Source organism: Dysidea avara, chromosome 4, assembly GCF_963678975.1.
Source record: "Dysidea avara chromosome 4, odDysAvar1.4, whole genome shotgun sequence".
Taxonomy (NCBI): domain Eukaryota; kingdom Metazoa; phylum Porifera; class Demospongiae; order Dictyoceratida; family Dysideidae; genus Dysidea; species Dysidea avara.
In genome coordinates this window covers 27,715,875-27,740,306 of record NC_089275.1, presented here as the reverse complement: position 1 = coordinate 27,740,306, position 24,432 = coordinate 27,715,875, and the positions used below count along the sequence as shown (strand labels likewise).

The following is a 24,432-nucleotide window of genomic DNA, read 5'->3' as shown; positions in this document are numbered from 1 at the left end:
TCTGACATCACTAGCATCGGTAACAATAATAAAATAATGGCTGTGTCCAGTTTGGCATTGCTAGTGTAGGGGCAATAGTAAGGAATTTCTTTAAAAGTAGTGTGGCATTGTGAAGTCTATTTAAAGTGGTTTTTATTTCAGTAAGCTGGTGCAATGGTTTTGCTCTGCTAGCAAAGTGCTTCAAAAACCTTTGATAATAGTTTGCTATGCCTAAAAACTGTTGAACTTGAGCTTTTGATGTCGGAGTTGGCCATTGTTGCACTTTTGCAGGTTCTGGAGCAATTCCATTTGGAGAGATATTGTGGCCTAGGAAAGTGACTTGAAGTTGAAGGAACTGACACTTGTGAGGCTGAACTTCAGGCCTACTTGCTTCAACTGTACTGTTTATCTTGACCTTTCAAAAAGGCTTATCTCCAACTCCAGATTGCTCACTGAGGAATGAATTTAAGTTTCATGCTACTATAAATTGTTGTACTGTACTGTGTGTTGTTACTCACTACTTTTATGTTATCCATCAAACCTTTGAAACCTAAATTTCAAAGAGGTGAAGTTTCCTGATTTCTGAAAACCCCATCACCCCTGACCCATCATTTAGTATATAACTGCAAAGTATCTACTGTTGTAGCTGAATACTAAATCAATACAATGTCATTATTGTGTAATTGTGTGCTAGTGTGCAAATATTTGTACAGTATACCATACACATGTTCTGTATACTACTCATTATAATGCTTTCACAATTTTGAATATTAGAAACTTGTAACTTGATTGTTAATAATGCAGACCATTATCTCACTATTATTATGGTCTTCATCATCAGTATCCTGTTTCACTGGAGGAATATATAATTAAGTGTGTAATCTACTAAACTGCTTTTACCTGTGACTATTTGTGCTTCACCACTAATATCTTTGGTAGGAGATGATACACATTCATTACAAATGACATCATCAATGGCAGACTGTGACCTGATTGTATTTTTGTTATTGGCATCTAATTAAAAATATGCACACAACTACAATAATGCTATATCTAAAGAACATTGAGTGAGAGACATTAAACAATAAAATGTACTTTATTTGCCATACAGTACAGCTGGGGTGTGAACTTTATAGCTCATCAAACTTAGCTTATTAAAATGCAGGTGTGTCAGTAATTTGTTATCAAACACCCTCAAGATAGTTGGTTACACCAACTCAATAATCAGCTGCTTAGTCCACCGGAAATTACTGAGGTTTACTGTTATTACAGTGATTAACAGGCTTGTTGTACACTACAAGGAAGCTGGAACATTAGCAATGACGTTTACCTGTACTACAAACACTCACCTAAAGTAGTACTATTAACACATGTAAGTGTGCAGCCAGTATATGTGACTTGGCCTGGGAAAACCGGTCTTATCATCCATGACAACAGATTTAATTTTTCACCAAAAACACAAAGTTACATGAATAAACTATCAAATTTCACAATCAATATCAGTTGGTCTGCATTTCCCAAGCACAATGATGATTTGCACAAGCAGTCTGGGGCCTTAATAGAGCTTTGGCTAAGCTTTGGCTAGCCTGGGGATGGCTGTAATATATGTGACTGTACAGTTCCGTGGTGTTGAATAAAGACCTGTGCTGTAAATGTCCTTTCATTTTAGCCAGTTGTAAGACCGAATGGCCAACAACTTGGCCTAACTCATCCCTATGCCTTCTTCTTTAAAGTTTTAAAATTTGTTACACATAGCTTCAACCGTTGGAGAGCTACAACACACAGAATACTTAGAAACCAGCATTTCTTGATACTTTTAAATAAGACCGATTTTCCCAGACTATATCACATATGTAAACTGCCACATTAGTACGTGTAATGTACTAGGCTCACATGTACTAATCACCTTACTTATGCCAGACAAATAATGAAGCCCTCAGCCATGAGTCTTATGCTTTATTATCCAAATAGCAGCTGTAATATATGCATAACTTTCCAGGATAGTTAAATTTGCTACTCTTAAATAGCTAGAAATATGTATATTGTGCTTTCAATTATTCTTCCTATATAACACTGCCTATTTTATACACATACATACTGTGAAATTATGTATAGGTTATTGCACAGATCCAGGTATCTTCACTATTTTAGAGACCTGAGGAATGGCAAAATAATCACTGAGGGCGAACGATTTAGACTATGGCTCATACGGTTCTTGTCACTGTCGTAATGGCAGCTTCCTGATTGAATTAGTGTAAAATAACTTACTGGTAGGCTCCCTAGATGAATACATTCATCTTTGTGATCCAGCAATGCTTTCTTTACACTCTAGCGATGATTTCTGATGGCTATCGTGACTGGAATCCAGCAAACCACGTGACAAAAATTTGTCACGGGTATCTAACCAGTTTAGATACCTACCCCAGGTATCTATTAGATTTTGAATACTTCATTAATGAATAAACGTCAAAGCATACTATGCTTGCCATAGTCTAATTCCAAATAACATTATTTCCTGAAGAAATGTAACTAAACAAAAACAAAATAATTACTATATAGCAACCACTAAGCTGTAATTGAAAATATCAAGGTGCTTTAATTGAGCAGCCAGAGAAAACTTTGATAACTTGAATTAATTATTTGACAGGCAGCTTATGCTGCTTTGTCCAGGGAACCATCTCAAACAAAACTTACCCACATATAGTATGTACACTGTATGATAATCTAAGCAAATGATTCAATTCAATGATTCTGATAGGGAAATTATGTCAATCATGGATTGCACAAGGAAAGTAACTAAATTTATATGAATCTGTGGACAAGGAGGGAAAATGTATCGCATGTTATTGCACCTCCTAGTAAGTCTTGCAGTAGTGGTGTAATAGGATGGAATCTTCAGAGCTGTAAGGTTGTACATGTGTATATACAGCACAGCAATACCACTCTTGTGCAATTTTTCTTCAGCGCTTAAGTGTCGTTTTCTAGTAATGGTGTAACAATGCATTCCCAGTCGCAAGTTTAGCAAACTAAATAGACAGTACTCTTTCTAGTTGAATCTTTACTTGTGTATGGGGGTTCCAAACTATTGAAGCATATTCTACTATTGAAAATACAAGTGATAAGCATGCTCTTACCTTATCTCTGTAGAACATCCAAATCTTAAGAAATTACCTTAAATGCTTTAGCAGTTATATTGCCAGAAGAGCATAAGAATAACTCAAGGAATGAATGTTAGATATTGGCTCATCATTAAAGTATAAGATTAATGGTAAGAAGAGGAGATTCTATAGCATCTAATATTCACACATATCCACACAAAAACAGCCAAGTTGTACGCAGCCTTAAAAAGCCTGGGGCCCAAGAAATAGCTGCAATAATATAAATTTTTAATAGCTGTGTGCATTGTTAAAATTTATTATCATTAACATCATTGCAGCCATTTTTTGGCCGCCACCTCTGATTTGACAACGTTTTTCAGCTTTTTAAGGCTGCACCATTTATTCCACAACTTGGCTGTTTTTGTGTGTATTTCACGTCTTTTTTATGGCATCAAAACCAGCCTGCTTTTGAGTTTGTGTTTACTCACATTGCACATTTTCTGAGGACTTCTAATAGAACATAATAATTATATAGAATGTTCTAGAACAATCTAGTACTTCTATTGGTGGTAATATTATTGTAGTATTCTAATAGAGTGCACATTTTTTGAGGATTTCTAATAGAGCATACATAGAACTTCCATTGGTATACCCGGTTTACTTCAATATTTGGAGATATCTATGTAATACTCTAATTAGGGATGCACCGATTTTGCTGGCAGACTTTTTGGAAAAATATGTTGATAAAAGCAGAGCAAAATGCTGGAAAAATAGGTAAAAAATTGGAAAAATGGGTACCAAGGAATGACAACTTAGCACATTTTGTATGAAAAAGATCGAGATACTCTAATAGAACAGTCACGCATAGTATTAGGACAACATATGTGACTGAATTTGACAAAACAAGGCTTCGACGCACAAAGCTTTGTTAGGAGATATGGCGATTTTAAGGAATCATTGTGTAATAACTTCCCAGTGCCTACAGCTGTGCAAACAAAATTTGCACCAATTGTTCATCTGTTCACTAGCTATCACTGAGTGGGTGTATACATTTCTGATACCCATAATTTGCCCTGTTTTGAGCAGCTTTTTTCGAGCGGGTAATAATATCACAGGCGGTACTAATAGGGTGGGAGGGTGGGGGTGGACGGTGGTCTTAATATACGGATATAAAACGAAGTAAGAAGACGATTGGAATCCAGAGGCCAAGTTTGGGCTCTCCATGGCCCTCCATGGCACTCAGATTACTTCAAATTGACTGAGAACACTATTGGCGAGCTCTCTGTGAAGTCCCAGCTCACTACACACCATTATCACAGAGCCATGGCCATTTAATGGTGCCAATCTCACACTCGTGGCTTTGACAGGGTCGGAAGAAAGCTGCTACAGAAACCAGACTTGTCAGTGCTGAAGGAAGTACAGTGTGAAATATGATAGTGTATTAGACCAGCAATCCATTTCTGGTAAAATCGTAAGTTTGATTTTGTGTGTGTGGAAGCCTTGTTATGTGAAATCCGGTCACATATGCTCATAGAAAATGATGAATTAAGATTGAGATACTCTAATAGAGCAGTCACTAGGTACGAAATATTCTAATAAAGCAGTCACTCATGCTTGTAAGCTAGAGATACTGCAATTAATTTTTACTGATGCTCAGCAAAATAGGAAAATTTTGAGCAAAATAGGTAAGAAATAAAAGAATTGCTAGAAAGAAAAATGGGTGGAAACAAAAAGCAAAATAGGCTCATCCCTAACTCTAATAGAGTGAATATTTTTTTGAGAACTTTTGATAGAACATACATACCTACAAAGAATGTTCTAAAGTAATCTTAGTACTTCTTTTGGTAGATCTATGAAATTATAAGCATTGATTTATAAGCAGACTTAAACTAGAATTTTCATTTATAAAGCTGAAATTAGGTGAAGATACGTAGCAGTAGTTCAGTGGTTAAGGATGCAAGAGAGATACCTGGTCTAAACTATGATAAGTTTTTAAAACACTTCTGTGCCCCTTTTTTACCCCATTGTGACTGTTCAATCCCACAATTTCACACTTGTTTGGTATTTGCTTTATAACTTTATACTGCAACTCTATTGCTTTTCAAAAAGCACTGCTACAATGACCAACCTATTTCACATCAATTTTCAAGCTATTCTCATGCTCAGTTTAGCTACCCTGTAGCCATGACAGAAATTTGATCTTTTTTACATGAATAAATGCTCATAACTGCGTGGTATTCATCAGATTCATTGCAAACTTGATACATGAATTCACCTTTATACGCTCTTCATTAATTTTGTGCCAAAGGTCAAGGTAATCAAGTTACACATTTGCGTTTTATGGCAATTGTTGCAAAGTGTGCTAAAATAAATCAAAGCCCTTGTAGCCCCCCTACAGCTTAAGAAGAATAAAAGAAGTGAAGAAATTAAATCAAAACTTTGAACGCCTACATATTGCAAATGGCTGGTGAAAATTTAATGAAATTTGCTGTGTTGTTTACCTTTCCTGGCGGACAGCCATAATGCAAAAATGGTGTGCTTTGGAAAAGGGGCCATGGAGCTATGCACACGTGAAAATACTGTTTTCTTTCTTCCTGTAAATATACTGATGGTGTGGCATGTTGGCTTTCTTGGCCTACAATCTGCCATGTTATGACCTCAAATTAAGTTATTCTGTAGTTGTTGGTAATCCTCCTCAAAGTTATTGACTCTGTATTGATGTAGCACACTTTCACTAATATCATTATACATTACTTTAAATGAGAGTTTAAAAATGTTGCAACTTTTTTGATAAAAATGTGAGAGAAATCACCTTTAATCAATGACTTTGAAACTTTAATCACCCACCTGTATTATTACTGACATCATTAGTTATATACAGTACAGTATATTAAATCCACTACACATACAGTATCACTCTAAAGTTAACGTTAAACTTACACTGATCTTTTGAATTTAACATCATCATATTATTTTTGTCATTTAAGGAAGAGTTTCCATTAGATGTTTTTGTAGTATTAGTTTTATTACTCTGTGGAAACACCAACAGTGAAAAGATGGTAAGTATGTTTTATATGTTCAATTACAACTACTTACATATACCTCAGAGAACAAACTCAGTTTGCCATGTTCTTTAACAAATTTCAGAAACTGCATAAAAAGAAAGAAATGAAAATTTTAGCAATACAATTTCAAGACAGTCATATATATTTGTGGAATGTTTGCAAAAAACCGTAAAGCGCCAACCGAAAACGTGATCCATCAACATTGAAATGTGTCAAACTGCATCACCACAACTTTGATAGGTCACATTTTTGGTGACTTCCTGTATTGCAAAGATTCCACAATTCTCTGTACACAAGTAGAAGGAAAAATCTGTCTGATTAAGAATCATATCCATAAAAAGTAGTGAGCCTACTCTTGTAGACATACTAGTGGACATTTAATCCCTGTTTCCGTCTATACCCAGGACTGAATTTGGGATTGAATGTCCACTAGTATATCTGCAGGTGTAGGTAACCTCCCTTGTTTCACTACTTTATATGGCTATGATCTATAATCAGACTGAAACTTCTTAATTTTTCCTGCTATATCTTTGTTTACTTTTATAATGTAGTTATGACTAATACACCAGTGCATAGACTACCACATGAAAAGCAAGAAGGATGCAGAAATACCATTTTGTGTCTGAAGGCATGTCTCAACTATCAATTATCACTGAAAGTATAGTGCCATTATGTTTCACCTTCAGCTATATACTGTATGTTCAGAACATTACAAGCGAAGACCACTATATAATTAATTACGTAAAGGACCTCTGCAATCAATCCAGTCACAATGGAAACTTCAAGTGATTCCCATTATGTAGGGAAGCCATCACACTGTGCTACCATGAATTAACATATTTGCTGTCAACAAAGATAAATGCGACACAGGTAAGTCCATGAAGCATGCACTCAATGTACTGTGGTATGCCAAAAGGCACCGGTTGGGCTCATTTAAGTGATGTCTAACAGTGAAAACATCAGACCTGTGGTCTTAGCAGTTTTTGACTTACACTTGTTTGAAAAATCAGGCAACCAGGCAGGCAGGCAGGCAGGCAGGCAGTTAGGCACCGGCCTATTATGCCCAAAATTTTACCTATTATGCTTTTGAGCATTGCTAAAAAATTAAGCCTATTATGCTCAAAATTATGCTTTCAAAATCAAGATTATGCTCTACAACTGACTGTTTTATTAGAGTATATCAGCCTTTCCTGACTGCTATATTAGAGTGAGTGACTGCTCTATTAGAGTATCTCGATCTTATTTCTGCAAAGAGTGAATAACCAGCAAATAAAGGGTTCAATAAGTTATATTACCGTTATTACATGTTTTTAAATATGAAATACACTAATAATACTATTGGGAGTGAATATTTTCCGTCTTTCAGGCGCGCGTATTGCACAGTTTAATTAAATTTTCAAATATCGCCCCTATTATGCTGGCATTATGCTTGATGCTTTTGGTCACCTACTATGCTTTAAATTATGCCGGCATAATCGGCCGGTGCCTACAGGCAGTTAGTCAGTCAGTCAGTAACATACACTGTGCAAAAAATTATGTTTCCTGACGTTTCATGCATAATGAATTATGACAATTCATTGAGTCAGAAATACCAGAATGTGCATAATTCCTGAATTAAAGGAAATGTATATGGAATTGTGTACAGAATTGTCACAATTAATTTATCTTTCTGTAATTATATGCATGAATGTGTACTGTCTAATTCCTTTCAGGAAATATGCATGAATTATGAAAATTTTGTGATGAACTTTTACATTTCCTGAAAATCTTATTTAAGTTCATTACAGAAACATCACAGGAACATATCTTTTTGCACAGTGATGGCAACTTACCAGAAGTGGTTTTGGCTGTTCCATAGACACTTTTGGGCTTGCTTATATCTCACAAATACTGCCAAGGTCCCATGAAGTATTATGAGGCTGATTTTAGGATGATATTTCTGCCAGAAAAGCCTAAACCTTCATGATCCCTAATACACAGTACTGTTGCACTGTATGATAACCGTAGCATTACATATGACAACCTGCATTCATGATTACATAATTGTTTATCCCAATAAAACAGTTTGTATTTGTTATTTAGTCCATCTGCTAATTTCAAGAAAACAATTTTAGTTTTTTTTTACAGGTTTACTGGCTAAAAGTACAGTACATATGTATAGTTAGCAATTTTATGGAGAATCTGTCAAAATTTCAGGTGATACTTATATCTAATCCAAAACAGCCAAGTTGTAAAAAAACAGTGCGGCCCTCAAAAAGGCTATGATGAAAAAAGATGTGAAATCCAAGGTGGCGGCCAAGAAATGGCTGTGATGGTAGGTTAATGGTAAAAATTTTAATAACGACAATTCAGGTGAATTTTGGTGCCGCTTGGTCAATTGGCACAAAATTCACCTGAATTGTCATTATTAAAATTTTTACCATTAACCTACCATCACAGCCATTTCTTGGCCGCCACCTTGGATTTCACATCTTTTTTCACCATAGCCTTTTTGAGGGCCGCACTGTTTGTTTACAGCTTGGCTGTTTTTGATTAGATTTCATTTCTTTTTGTATTTGTATACCCCAAAGCTGGCCTATGGCCGGCTTTGGGACTTTTCTAACCTAGCTTTTTTCTTTTCCACAGGAAGAAGAAAAGATGAAGTGGATGTACTTTAAATATTTTATCAGTAAATGTGCACATTATATGTGACCAGATTTGCAAAAAGGTACCTTTTTCACACACAAAATTTGACCCATTTTTTGAACTTTGAAGCTTCATAACTTTTTTGTCTTGGCATATAATTGCCTGACAATTTCCATAATTGTAGCTACAGTATCTGGCTATATTTTGATACTAAGAGCTAGTTAGTCAGTATACGAATGCAACAGTTACATCATTTTGTTTGCTGGTATGTAAAATGTGTGGAAAAGGTACCTTTTTGCAAATCCGGTCACATATATATAATACATTATATTGATTACAGAAATCTCCATGGTGGTATTGATTACAGATATCTCCATGGTGGTTTCTTTGTAACTGAATACTCTACAAGGTGACTTCTTCTAGATGCTCTCTCTACAGGGTGAATTGTTTGTAGCTGATTTCTGTACAGGTGATTTGTTTGCAGCTGAGCTCTTTACAGAATGGTTTCTTTGTAGCTGAACTCTACAAGGTAACTTCTTCTAACTAATCTTTCTACAAGGCAGTTTGTTTGTGGCTGAATTGTGATTTCTTTGCAGCTGAACTCTCTACATGGTGGTTTCTTTGTAGCTGAACTCTCTATAAGGTAATTTCTTCTATAGCTGATCTCTCTACAGGGAGATTTGTTTGTAGCTGAACCATCTACAAGGTAACTTCTTCTAGCTGATCGCTCTACAGGGTGATTTGTTCATAGCTGAATTCTGTACAGGTGATTTGTTTGCAGCTGAGCTCTTTACAAAATGGTTTCTTTGTAGCTGAACTCTCTACAAGGTAACTTCTTCTAACTGATCATTCTACAGGGTGATTTGTTTGTAGCTGAACTATCTACAAGGTAATTTCTTCTAGCTGATCTCTGATTTGTTTGTAGCTGAACTATCTACAAGGTAATTTCTTCTAGCTGATCTCTGATTTGTTTGTAGCCGAATTCTGTACGGGTGGTTTGTTTGCAGCTGAACTCTTTACAGAATGGTTTCTTTGTAGCTGAACTCTCTACAAGGTAACTTTTCTAGCTGATGTCTCTACAAGGTCACTAGTTTGTAGCTGATCTCTCTACAGGGTGACTTGTTTGTAGCTAAACTATCTACAAGATAACTTCTTCTAGCTGATCTCTCTACAGGGTGATTTGTTTGTAGCTGAAATCTGTATAGGTGATTTGTTTGCAGCTGAGCTTTGTACAGAATGGTTTCCTTGTAGCTGAACTCTCCACAAGGTAACTTCTTCTAGCTGATGTCTCTACTAGGTCACTAGTTTGTAGCTGAACTCTCTACATGGTGGTTTCTTTGTAACTGAACTTTCTACAAGGTGACTTCTTCTATAATCTGATCTCTCTACAGGGAGATTTGTTTGTAGCTGAACTCTCTACATGGTGGTTTCTTTGTAGCTGAACTCTACAAGGTGATTTCTTCTAGCTGAACTATCTCTTTCCATAGTTGCATGAACTCCCTACATGGTAACTTCTTATAGCTGATCTCTCTACAGGGTGATTGTTTGTACCTGAATTCTGTACAGGTGATTTGTTTGCTGCTGAGCTCTTTACAGAATGGTTTCTTTGTAGCTGAACTCTCTATGAGGTAACTTCTTCTAACTGATCTTTCTACAAGGCAATTCGTTTGTGGCTGAATTTTCTACAGGGTGATTTCTTTGCAGCTGAACTCTCTACATGATGGTTTCTTTGTAGCTGAACTCTCTACAAGGTAATTTCTTCTAGCTGATCTCTCTACAGGCAGATTTGTTTGTAGCTGAACTATCTACAAGGTAACTTCTTCTAGCTGATCTCTCTACAGGGTGATTTGTTCATAGCTGAATTCTGTACAGGTGATTTGTTAGCAGCTGAGCTCTTTACAAAATGGTTTCTTTGTAGCTGAACTCTCTACAAGGTAACTTCTTCTAACTGATCTTTCTACAGGGTGATTTGTTTGTAGCTGAACTATCTACAAGGTAATTTCTTCTAGCTGATCTCTGATTTGTTTGTAGCTGAATTCTGTACAGGTGGTTTGTTTGCAGCTGAGCTCTTTACAGAATGGTTTCTCTGTAGCTAAACTCTCTACAAGGTAACTTTTCTAGCTGATGTCTCTACAAGGTCACTAGTTTGTAGCTGAACTCTCTACATGGTGGTTTCTTTGTAACTGAACGTTCTACAAGGTGACTTCTTCTAGCTGATCTCTCTACAGGGTGATTTGTTTGTAGCTGAACTCTCTACAAGGTAACTTTTTCTAGCTGATTTCTCTACAGGGAGACTTGTTTGTAGCTGAACTCTCTACAGGTGATTTGTTTGAAGTTGAACTCTCTAAATGATGGTTTCTTTGTAGCTGAACTTTCTACAAGGTAACTTCTTCTAGCTGATCTCTCTATAGGGTGATTTGTTTGTATCTGAACTATCTACAAGATAACTTCTTCTAGCTGATCTCTCTACAGAGTGATTGTTTGTAGCTGAATTCTGTATAGGTGATTTGTTTGCAGCTGAGCTTTTTACAGATTGGTTTCTTTGTAGCTGAACTCTCTACAAGGTAACTTCTTCTAGCTGATGTCTCTACTAGGTCACTAGTTTGTAGCTGAACTCTCTACATGGTGGTTTTTTTGCAACTGAACTCTCTACAAAGTGAAATTATTCTAGCTGATCTTTCTACAGATTGATTTGTTTGTAGCTGAACTCTCTACAAGGAAACTTCTTCTAGCTGATCTCTCTACAGGGAGATTTGTTTGTAGCTGAACTCTCTACAGGTAATTTGTTTGCAGCTGAACTCTCTACATGATGGTTTCTTTGTAGCTGAACTCTCTACAAGGTAACTTCTTTTAGCTGATCTCTCTACAGGGCGATTTGTTTGTAGCTGAACTCTCTACATGATGGTTTCTTTGTAGCTGAACTCTCTGCAAGGTAACTTCTTCTATTGATCTCTCTACTGGGCGATTTGTTTGTAGCTGAACTCTCTACATTGTGATTTCTTTGTAGCTGAACTCTACAAGGTGATTTCTTCTAGCTGAACTATCTCTTTCCATAGTTGCATGAACTCCCTACATGGTAACTTCTTCTAGCTGATTTCTCTACCGGGTGATTTGTTCGTAGCTGAATTCTGTACAGGTGATTTGTTTACAGCTGATTTGTTTACAGCTGAGCTCTTTACAAAATGGTTTCTTTGTAGCTGAACTCTCTACAAGGTAACTTCTTCTAGCTGATGTCTCTACTAGGTCACTAGTTTGTAGCTGAACTCTCTACATGGTGGTTTTTTTGCAACTGAACTCTCTACAAAGTGAAATTATTCTAGCTGATCTTTCTACAGATTGATTTGTTTGTAGCTGAACTCTCTACAAGGAAACTTCTTCTAGCTGATCTCTCTACAGGGAGATTTGTTTGTAGCTGAACTCTCTACAGGTAATTTGTTTGCAGCTGAACTCTCTACATGATGGTTTCTTTGTAGCTGAACTCTCTACAAGGTAACTTCTTCTAGCTGATCTCTCTACAGGGCGATTTGTTTGTAGCTGAACTCTCTACATGATGGTTTCTTTGTAGCTGAACTCTCTGCAAGGTAACTTCTTCTATTGAACTCTCTACTGGGTGATTTGTTTGTAGCTGAACTCTCTACATGGTGATTTCTTTGTAGCTGAACTCTACAAGGTGATTTCTTCTAGCTGAACAATCTCTTTCCATAGTTGCATGAACTCCCTACATGGTAACTTCTTCTAGCTGATCTCTCTACAGGGTGATTTGTTCGTAGCTGAATTCTGTACAGGTGATTTGTTTGCAGCTGAGCTCTTTACAAAATAGTTTCTTTGTAGCTGAACTCTCTACAAGGTAACTTCTTCTAACTGATCATTCTACAGGGTGGTTTGTTTGTAGTTGAACTCTCTACAAGGTAACTTTTTCTAGCTGATCTCTCTGCAGGGAGATTTGTTTGTAGCTGAACTCTGTACAGGTGATTTGTTTGAAGCTGGGCTCTTTACATAATGGTTTCTTTGTAGCTGAACTCTCTACAAGGTAACTTCTTCTAGCTGATGTCTCTACAAGGTCACTAGTTTGTAGCTGAGCTCTCTACATGGTGGTTTCTTTGTAACTTAACTCTCTATACAAGGTGACTTCTTCTAGCTGATCTTTCAACAGGGTGATTTGTTTGAAGCTGAACTCTCTACAGGGAACTTCTTTTAGCTGATCTCTCTACAGGGAGATTTGTTTGTAGCTAAACTCTCTACATGATGGTTTCTTTGTAGCTGAACTCTCTGCAAGGTAACTTCTTCTATTGATCTCTCTACAGGGCGATTTTTTTGTAGCTGAACTCTCTACATGGTGGTTTCTTTGTAGCTGAACTATCTCTTTCCATAGTTGCATGAACTCCCCACAAGGTAACTTCTTCTAGCTGATCTCCCTACAGGGTGAATTGTTTGTAGTTGATCTCTCTACAGGGTGACTTGTTTGTAGCTGATCTCTATACAGGTTACTTGTTTCTAGCTGATCTCTTGAATTCTCTTCAGGGTGACTGCTCTATTAGGATGACTGCTCTATTAGAGTATCTCGATCTCGCACTTGCTGGCCTAAGTTGGATTTCATGTTATAACTTAGGGATTTTACTGCTGCCATCCTGTCAGAAGTCTGTACTGATGTTAGGCATTCCAGCGCAATTTTGAAAGTTCTGAAAATCGAACTTTTTATGTGCTGAAGATATAGAGTATTGATTGCCGATCTCAAATATATATAGTTTATTAGGGTGGGTGTGGCTACGGGAATGCGCACGAAGATTTTTTTGCGAAAAAAGGTGCAATTTTTCTCCGCGATTGCCCATATATTTTGTACTAAAAAATGGCACAATCGAGTTTTGTGAAACTTATTGTTGTAGCTGTAGCTGTATCCAAGCTTGTACGTTGATGAAAAGTGGTCTACGGTTTGTTGACATGGCGAAGACAGTGGTGACATTGTTTTTAGCTCATATGGAGCTCTAAGGTGAGTTTTAAGTCACGTATTACTTTAAAACTTGGCTTTTGTGTTTGTTATATAGCTATATAACTAACCTATACTCAAGCCTCAACTTATAATAAAACGTTTCTTGTATGTCAAGACGACAAGAGTAGTATTATGCATTATTTTAGCTAAATTGATTTGTATTCAGTAAGCCTTAGGCAGTTGCCTGTGAGCCACGCAATATATCAACAGCGGATTCTCTCATTAAACTGAAGGTAGCTATATCGTGACTGCTTAAAATGATATAGCTGTTGCACTGGTAGCTAGCTACATGGCTTCAACGCAGAGATATTTCTACATGGCATAGCCACTTAGCCAATGTATTATCATTGGCTATTCATGGGGCACTGTAACGAAAATTTTGGTCCGGGGCAAAAATCGGTCCGGCCGGACCATTTTCAGTCGACCAAATTTAGTCCGCCCGGACCATCTTTAGCATCCGAAATTGGTCCGACCTGACCAAAATTGGTCCGGTCCAAACCTAGTTGGCCACATGCACTCCTGACCACTCGGACCAATATTGGTCGACCAAAATGGGTCCGGGTGGACCACTAACGCATGCAGCCAATGATGCATGCATAGCTATAAGTTGTTTGTGACGGAACACTGTAGCCGACTTAGCTATAGCTATTCTCATTTATCAATCTCGAATAATGAGCATTGTAGGCATTATCACTGCATGGATTTGTGCTTAAAAGGTTATCCAACAAGGGCACGGATCATTGCATGCACGGGATCAGCTAGCCGCATTGGAGGTGCTTAAGATCGAGATACTCTAATAGAGCAGTCACCTATATACCCTTGTGAACATAATAAGGCCGGACAAAGTTGATTAATTGATTCGCATCCCCGCCCACATCCCTTTTTACCCCATGCACCGCCTCTTATTTCATTATTGCTGTTATCAATCACGTGTACACGCGTATTTTGATGTTAGGAAGGCTGGTTATCATTTTACAGCACGGCAAATGTCACTTGCACCTCAGAAACGGTGGTAGCTAATAAGTAAGTAATAGTTCTTAAAAGGTTTTATAGTTAACCTTTATAACAGACTTGCCTGATTTGGAGTATTTTCTTTACTAATGAACAATGAAAAATGACCTCCCGCCTGCATGGAAATCTGAATTTTTGTGGATGAGAAACTAGTAATCAAGTTTCCTGGCCTAATGTATTTTGTAATCTCAGTATACAGGCTGATCATGAGTTAACACCAGTGGTTAAAACAAATTGTAATACACCTGCTATGTAACACCTGTGCACATACTGCACATTCCTCTCTGTCATATGTGATATGTAGGAGATGATAGTTTAGGTTTACTCCATTGAATAACTAAATGTGAACTATCATCTCCTACTAATGACATGCCCCACAGGAAGAAACATCACCTTATAAAGGTTATAGCTAAAATATTCTCAGTATGTTTTTTACTACTTAGCCAACTTAAAATTTTGAGGCATGCAGTCGCATTATTCCACAGCCTTAGGACGAGTTGTTGCAGACATAAAAGTAAAATCGACTCAATCCTAAAGCAGACCCCATATCTTCCTTCAAGAAGTTCTCTGCCTGGTAATAGTTAATATACTGCCCATGATCATAGATAAATTCATGTATACTGCTACCATCTACTGTAAGGTTATAGCCAGCTAGCATTGGAATCTGATGCAATGTAGGGATTTAGTTCATATTGATATAACAAAAGAGTGTTCATGGTCAGTAATATTCATTATTAAATAATGCATGTCTGAGTGGCTGCAAGGCCATGCATGGTGGGTGGCTAGCCACCTCATCCACCCCTCTGGATCAGTCCCTGAAATAATATGTGTATCTGTTTATGACAATGCGTGCATGCATGGATATTCCCAGATTAATAAAAAACTGACCAAGGGTCAGAATTAACAAATTAAATTCTGAGCTATATAATTATGCAGAAGTTGAAGATAAGACATGTTTTAATGGTAGATTTTATATATTGTCTACCATCCTCAAGTATAAGTGATCAAGCATAGGCTGGTGATTTCCATCATGTTGCTATAGTTGTTTGTCATAATCAACACAAACAGGCTGGATGAAAGATTCAACCAAACACTGCAGAGCTGATGATGCTTGTGAAGTTTATTGAACGTTTTTAAAAAAAAAATTTAATTGGTAATTTATATCAATAATACAAGAAAAGGTTTTCACATTCAAACATGGTTGAACATATAAAAACGTACTTGGGGAGAATATTTTGTTACCTGTGTTTTTGTATGCAACATTGACCACCATGCATGAATCCAGCATTGACCATGCATTTGAGTTGATGTATGCCGGAAGAAAACCTCTACTTCCCAGCTAGCTATTGACATGGAGAAGAAGAATACAGGACTTTTATCATACCACACTGCTTTAAATTAAAACAGCATTAATTTTGCGACTGTGTTCATCGCTGCATATATAGATCATGGAATTTAGTTTCTAGCTACTACATGCATTTTCCGTAAATCACAGAACTCGGGAAATTAAACTACGCTACTCATTTATATAGTTTCCAGGCTAAGTCGGCTGCAGTGATCCATCACAATATACTTAGCACGGACCGACCTGTCTACACAATGCCGGGTACACCCGCGGACCAACCAAAATTGGTCCAAGTGGTCAGGGGGTGCATGTGGCCAACAAAGTTTGGGCCGGACCAATTTTAGTCAGGCCGGACCAATTTTGGATGCCAAAAATGGTCCGGCCGGACTAAACTTGGTCAACCAAATTTGGTCCGGCCGGACCAGTTTTGGTATCCAAAATCGGTCCGGCCGGACCGATTTTACCCGGACCGATATTTCCGTGACAGCACTTTGATGTTAAGCGCGCAATTATTCGCACAGCTCAAAGAAATGCCGCGTCGTCTCCGTGTATGCTGTATACCAACCACTATAAACTGGCCATGTAGTCTATGCATTTGGCAGGCTAGATCATGAGGCATGTTTGTGTGTATGAGGAGTACTGTACTTTTTTTTGTAACAGCCATTACAATTACATGCCACAATCTATGTATTGCTCAGTTATACTAGTTCTCATTTATGTTATGGTCTCACAGATCAGATATGGCACTATCAAAACCACTTAGTGCAGCTAAAGGATATCATTCACCTTGTAGTCAGCCCTCAGTCACAAATGAAATGGTGCTTGATTTAATTGGTGCTATGAACTGTAATTCAGATTACACATATTCAACACTTAGAAAATGGCTTCTGGAACAGTTTGGTGCACCATGTGCAAAGGAAAACTTTCCTTCAGTCAGTGCAATTCGCCAAAGTGTGTTACGTGTTTCTGCCAAGTTATGCAAGCTGAAGAAAGAAAGAAACTCTCAATCAAAATTAGAAAGGATTCAAGCATTTTTGCAAGATGAATACCATTTACCACAGACCTGTGACAAAATCACAAAAGCTGCTGATTCACCGATGGGAGATAAGTCATTGTACATGCATTGTGATAAAGTACTCCAGAATATCAATGTTGAGCTCTGCAGAAATTTAACTCAAAGTCAGTTAGACAATGAAGTCAAAGAAAGGAAGCTAATGCAGCTAAGGCACAAAATGTATTCAATGCATCGAAATACTTCAAAGAAATTCATTCGTAAAGAAGACACAATTGCTCTCCAGGCAAGGAAAATCAGTGAACAGGTTGACACATTGAAGTGCTTGAATGATGAAGTGACAAGTTTGAAACCACAGGTAGAAGAGCTTCAAAGGGATAAGGAGAAATTACGACACAGAGTGGCTTATTGGAAGAAAATGGTTGTTGATCTTAAGGAGGCATATGAACACCAAGCAGATGAAAATATTGCTCAACATCAGCAGCAATCGAGTAAGCTGACTGAAAGGTTGGATCACCTTGAGCAAGAAAACACCAAACTGAAAGAAACAGTTGAGACTATTCTAGAAGACAGCCCTGATCTGCATGTGACAACTTTTCAGAATGGGAGGTATACAGATAATATCCGTGCTTGCTGTTATGAATTATTATCATTAAATGTCGGAATCAAAAGAGTTGCTCCTATTATAATGACGGTATTGAAGAACCTTACAGATTTATCAATTGATAAGTTGCCAAGTAAATCTCTTCTTTGCAATATGATGGTTGAATGTTTGACATTAGCTCATGCTCAATTGGGAGAGGAATTGTCTTATGATGATAAGAATAATTACACAATTCAAAGTGATGGAACCACCAAATTTGGAGAACACTATGGTACATTTGACATTGCAACAGATAATAACACTTACATACTTGGCATCCGCCATGTTTTTTCAGGATCAGCCCAAGATACCTTAGATACCTTGAAAGAAATTCTAGAAGATTTAGATTTGGTTCAAGCAAAATTAGAATCTGCAAAGGTTTCATCCAAGATCATTGTGAAATTAAAGAATTCCATGTCAGATCGGCATGCAGCAGAGAAACATTTCAATCAGTTACTTTCTGAGTATCGCTCTGATATTTTACCTGACGTCTTCGCTGGTTGGTCAAGTTTAAGAGATAAGGAAAAAAAGCAAGTGATAAGAATGAACAATTTCTTCTGCGGCCTGCATTTCTTAGTTGCACTGGCTGATGCTGCTGAAGCTACCACGAAACTGTGGGAATTAGTTGACGGTGATGGTAAAGCAAGTGCTACATCTGGAACCCAACGTCTAATTCGGACTGCTTGTAAGGCGTTCACTCATAGGGGTTCTGAACAAGCAGGATGCTCAGCTTACTTTCGTTCATACCTACGAGACAAGGGAATACACAGAATTCCCCTTGCTCCATTTCGTGGTAACCGCTTTAACATCATTTTTTATGATGCTGCTGGAGTGTACTACCTCAAGCAGCACATGGAGGATTATTTGAAGCATAGTCATGGCCAACTGAACAAGTTATTACAAGCTGTCTTGTCAGATCTATGTGTACCAACCTTTGTTGCTGGCTGCAAAGCACTAGGAATCATTGATAAGGTAGTGACTGGGCCTCTGTGGCGGCACCTTGTGCATTCATCTGTTTCAGTTTTGGAAATGAGTGATACGTATTCTAAAATGCACACCTTGTTCAAAAGGTGGGGTGAGGATGCACAAGGTGTTCTTAATGGAGAGCAGGGTTTATTTAATAATGACCGGGGTGTGGATGATGTTGTGGCAGACAAATTATTTCAGTCTACAACAAGTGATGTAATTGTCCAAGAGTTGCTACAATTATTATTCAAATCATTCACTCTTACTGCAGAGCGTTTGTTACCCGATCACTTGCCTGGAGGAGTTTACAACTCTACCACAGACAGAGCATTGATTGAAGAAACAAAATCTGTTCCCACAACTAATGTTGCTCCGGAACGTGACTTTGCTGTACTTGACCAACTCATGGCCCAGAAGCCAAATGCCAATTCAATAGCATTGGAGTCGGTAATATTATATTCACATAATAGGACATCTGAATGGCTTAAAGGTAAATCACAGGCTCAGCAGAAGCAATTGTTTGAAACAGCAATTTCACTCACCGCAGCTCATAAGGCTAATTTTTATGAGAGAAGAAAACAGATTGAAGTGCAACGTCTTGAAACTGTAAAAAGACGCCAAGAGGAAATAGTAAAGAAAAGAGTGAAAGAGATCAAACAGAAAGAAGAGTTAAGCAAAAAACTTCAAAGGGTTGGAGGCCTTTGGATAACGGAACTAGAAGTAAGTGATGGTTTGAAAAGATTTAAAGGAGCCAAAGCTAAACAAACTGCTTTGAAAGTGCAAATAAGTTTCCGTAAGAAAGTCCTAGGCCAAGAGCATTCTGACAAAACAGTCTTCCAATTTTCACACAAGCGGCAAACATTTTCTGCTTCTCAGCTGAAAGAGAATTTAATTAAATTACTATCACCACATGAGGAATTACCATCACTTACTGAAGAGGAAATCTTTGATAATCCACAGCTTCTTGTTTACAAACGAGTTGAGCATCTCTTTAATTGTGGTGGTGAAATGATTTGGTTTACAGGAACTGTTGTTAGCTATAATGAAGACACTGGTGAATTTTCCATTGCATATGATGATGAGGGTGATGTTTGTCAATATCCTTTATTAGAAGATATTGCTAAAGGAGAACTTCGACTCAAGTAGATTTTTAATGCTTTCTATAACTAAAGTATTTACAGTTCATGTTAACAATATTTGTGCACCATAACTTATTAATACATCAATTTAGCTAGCTGTGCTCATGCGATAGCTTATTTAAAATTGTGCATTCACTGTACTTAATTAGAAATCTGCATTTTCTGGAATATCCTCTCACTGAATTGGCCACCACTGGGCGAAACTACAATACTCACAAAGGAGACTCATTATACATTATCAAACTACTTGTGGTATAAAAAATTCCCAATGTAGAATTTAATCTACTTGCTATGAATACCAAATATTCAATAATTGTGAAACATTTTTCAACTGTTGTGTGACATTCTAGGGAAAAAAATAAGTTGTACATTACCTCTAGTTATTATAAAATAAAGCAAATGGGTTACAATTGTTGACCATCAGTAGCAAGCAAGATGTCATGATGTTCAGCACACAATCACACAAGCCAATACTTATGACCTATCTCCTGAAATTACAACACACTGTATACAACATTGTTATCATAAACATCAGCAGTAACTAGTACATCAATAACTTGGTGAATCGGTCTAGTCTACCTGTAAATAAACACACAAATGCAAGCATTGCATGGTGAACAAATAAAATGGGATTTGAAACTGAAATAGGCTACTGTGGCAAATTTGTGAATGTTTCCTCTTTCCGCCAAACTTTCCTACCATAGCTAGTTCTGCATGCTTAGCATGCTTCAGTTTGAAAGGTGGAACCCATATTTAAAAACACTAAATCCACTGATCAGGGCCAGGAAACTTTATTTCGGTTGAATATATTCTCACTGCACCCTCCATAATGCACTTCAAGAATGGTTCCGCCACTTCTTATCTCTCTAGATTCAACAAAATAGCTTTGAGCAATAACACAATTGCGGCCATTCGACAATTGCTGTGTAGCTCAAAATCGCCAACGGAGACAAAGTGATTAACCACTTCATAGTAAGCACAAGGGAATCCTTTCTATCCCACAGTGTGTTTTTCGAAGTTTGAAAGTACTCTTCATATGCTATAGTCTAATTAAAGTATTGCATAAGACACAAAACTTACCTAGCAATTACGCGGACGACAAAACTAACATCACCACGATGTTTATCGTGTTGACAAACCCCATACACAGTTTCATCTTCGTAGCTGCTCGAATAAGGGAACAATCGCAAGTTGAACGCACTTTGTTGTTTTGTGTCAGGGTTCTATTGAGGGATTTACGGAGATTATTTTAATTTAAAAATCTCGGATATTGGAATGCCTACTGATGTGTGTGTTGAGCTACCTTTACAGTCTCTCTCTGGTGAAACACTCACATACGCTACTGCAAATCGTGAGGATGGAGCACGATTGGATGTTTCAGCTGTTGGGTTCTGGGGTGGTCACCACCAACGGGCTTTCTTTGATGTTAAGGTGTTTAATCCAACTGCTTCGTCATACCGTGCTACACCAGTGGCTTCATTGTATCGGAGATTTGAAAAGGAGAAACGTAGGAAATATGAGCAGAGGATTAGGGAGGTTGAGATGGGTTCATTTACCCCATTAGTCTTTTCAACGTTTGGTGGAATCAGTGGATGTACCAGCATCTTTTACAAACGTCTAGCCTACTTACTGTCCCTGAAGAGAGAAGTTTCCTACAGCAGCGCGATGTCTTGGCTACGTTGTCGCATCAGCTTCTCGTTGCTCCGCTCAGCGATTGCGTACCTTAGGGGGGGCGCGCTCCCACAGTGGTTGTCCCATCAGCCATAGGGTACTTGACCTTGTACTATCAGAGGGTCGGGTGCCTTCCCCCTAATTATTTAAATTGCTCCCTTTAATCTCAGTCCAATTTTTGTCTAGCACTTCAACACCTAGTGCTAGGGGTGGTGGCAAGGGGTGCTGGTTACCCCGGGAAAAAATAAAAATAAATAAAAAAAATTTAAAAAAAAGTTTCTCATCCACCGCCCGCATCCTTCTTAAGCTACCGCATGGTAAGCCATTATTTACTCTGCGCATGCTCAGTAGAACACGTGATACCAAACTGTTATAATTTTTGTTGATGAACGCTACAATGCGCTATATATCACCAGGAGAACTGTTGTTTTCCTTAGCAAATTGCTGCAGTGTCAGTTGCAATCGTGCTTTATCGACTTCTTCAAAGCAGGCTTTCAGTTGACTGTCGAAAAACAGTTGGCCATCACGAAAAGTAGTGAAGGAAATGTTTGTAGTGAGAAAAAAAGACAATTTGGACAAGGTCTGTACATCAGTGTGTTAATATTATAAAATAATGGTATAATGGTAATACCCTCCCGCCCGCATCATAATAATTAGAAAGGCTGGATGAGAAACTAATAATCACCGAATAGGGGCCTAAGTGTGCGTAAAGAGGAAGAAAATTAGAAGAAAAAAAAACGAAGAAACTAAGCCAATTTTTGAAGTCGCATATCTCGGGAACGCGTGAAGCGATTGCGCTAAAATTTGGAATGTGGAGTGCTGAAGTTGGAGGGAGTGTCCACAGCAAAAATCGTCCACAGAAAAAATCGTTTTGTTTCATCAATGCAGTACAGAGCTACGGAGGTGCGAAAATTGCGTTTGCTTTCTTCCTGTCAATATACTCACGGGTGTTGCGCGCCGGCTTCTTGGGCCGCACGACACACTACCGTGTGTCTTGATAATAGTATTCTTCATACAATTAAAAACATGTTATAATATAGCTACTATAGCATGATAATAGTAATGAAATAGTTTGAGAAAGAGAGGACTAAACTGTGAGGCGTCATAATGTGATACAGGTTCTTGGGCTTATTAGGCGATCTTTTAGAATTGACTCTAATGATATGTTTATATTTCTGTATAAGATGTATGTTCGACCGCATTTGGAATATTGTGTGCAATCTTGGAGTCCGTACTTGGCCAGAGACATCGACACCCTTGAAAAGGTTCAGAGACGTGCAACTAAACACCTTCGCGGATTAGCCCACTTGACTTATGAAAGCCGTCTTGAAATTCTGGATCTTTATTCTCTGTATTGCAGACGTCAAAGGGGTGATATGATTGAAACATATAAGATACTTAAACGACATTATGACTTGGACTCATCTACATTTTTTACTTTAAATACTGCTACCACCAGGGGCCACTCTCTTAAGCTTTTTAAAGAAAGATCAAAATTACTTGTTAGGCAGAACTTTTTTACAAATAGAATAGTCAATCTATGGAACTCCTTACCTGACTTTATCATTTCAGCACCAACAGTTGCAACCTTCAAGCTGCGCTTGGATAAATTTTGGAAGCAATCTACGTAGATATGGGCACCTTCAAAGGCCTGCTGCCTAGCCTGGCAAGTTAGCTTGCCTTGGCATCTACAAGCCCATTAAATAATAATAATAAAAAATAATAATAATAATCTATATGTGACAGAAAAGAATTGTCCAAGTTTGTCTACACCAATTTGCCTAATCACTATAATTTACATCAGTCTATAATATTGAGCTTATAATTTCTCCTACATCCATGAGTTGATGTATTTATAATTGAAGTGAAGATTGTAATATTATGCATAAATACTGTACAGTAGCTCACAGTAGTGCTTACAAGTGCTGAGGTTTTTTTTTTCACTTTTATGGTCTGTGACTCACTACAGTATACTGGACCATGATTTATAGATTGGCTAGCTAGTTTGTATAATTATTTCAACAAACACATCCTTGTAAAACATATACACGTAGGTATATACCGTATAGCGGGAAATTTCCGGAGGGTATAATTTTCGAATATTTCGGAAAACTAAATAATTTCCGAAAAATTAATTTTCCGAAATTGTTTTAATATTCATACGTAGTCTACATTAATTTTAGGTAAAAATCGTGAGTTGACATAGCGCTCCTCAAGTATTTCAAGGTGTGTAAACAGAGTGGCGATACCAGTATTTCTTAGTTACCTGTTGACAACCCCTAGTTCTGCACCGTTGTTGTTGCCAATTAAGGCGTCATCAGAATGATGGAGATATGCCAGTGGAAGCAGGAAAATGGGAAACCATGTGGTGAATATCGGGTGTAGCTACACAGGAGAAGAGAAGGCAGAAATAGCGAAGAAAGCAGCTGTTTACGGGATTAGTGTCACTATTAGGCATTACGTGAAGTCCAACTCGTAATCCATGACCTGATGATGCACAGAAGTCTTCACCTTCCTTGCCAGAGCACAATTCCGTATATTTCTGTCAAGTGCTGACTGTGGTGTTTATCCGAAAATTTATTTCCGAAATAGTTCACAATGATCACTTATCCGAAAATTATACCCTCCGGAAATTTCCCACTATACGGTATGTTTACTGTTTTGATGCAAACCAATTCATAGTGGTGTATGGGAAACTTACTAATCATTGCTGTAATGGTTTATAATAACACTATAACTACATGTAATTTTTCTGTATCTAAACATGCAGTTAAACTAGGGTTTAGTATAATAAATTATAGATGCTATTGTTTAAAGGGAGATTATTTTGTCAATACTTTACAAGAAGAGCTCTGGTCAAAGGATATCTACAGAAAACAGCCATCAGAAGT

General features: G+C 37.6%; 1 protein-coding gene across 3 annotated transcripts in view; it reads right to left on the bottom strand.

Annotated features, from left to right (window-relative positions):
• Nucleotides 1-632: 632 nt before the first annotated feature.
• LOC136254600 (uncharacterized) overlaps nt 633-24,432 on the bottom strand; it is a 153,945-nt gene continuing 130,145 nt past the window's right edge. For 2 of the 3 annotated variants that reach the window (XM_066047347.1, XM_066047346.1), the window contains exons 31-34: nt 6,174-6,227; nt 6,018-6,108; nt 880-993; nt 633-832 (exon numbers count right to left, since the gene is read on the bottom strand). In XM_066047347.1, coding sequence (XP_065903419.1) covers nt 750-832; nt 880-993; nt 6,018-6,108; nt 6,174-6,227 — 342 coding nt within the window. In that variant the 3' untranslated portion in view covers nt 633-749. The remainder of the gene's footprint in view (nt 833-879; nt 994-6,017; nt 6,109-6,173; nt 6,228-24,432) is intronic. The other variant, XM_066047348.1, reaches the window with a different exon arrangement.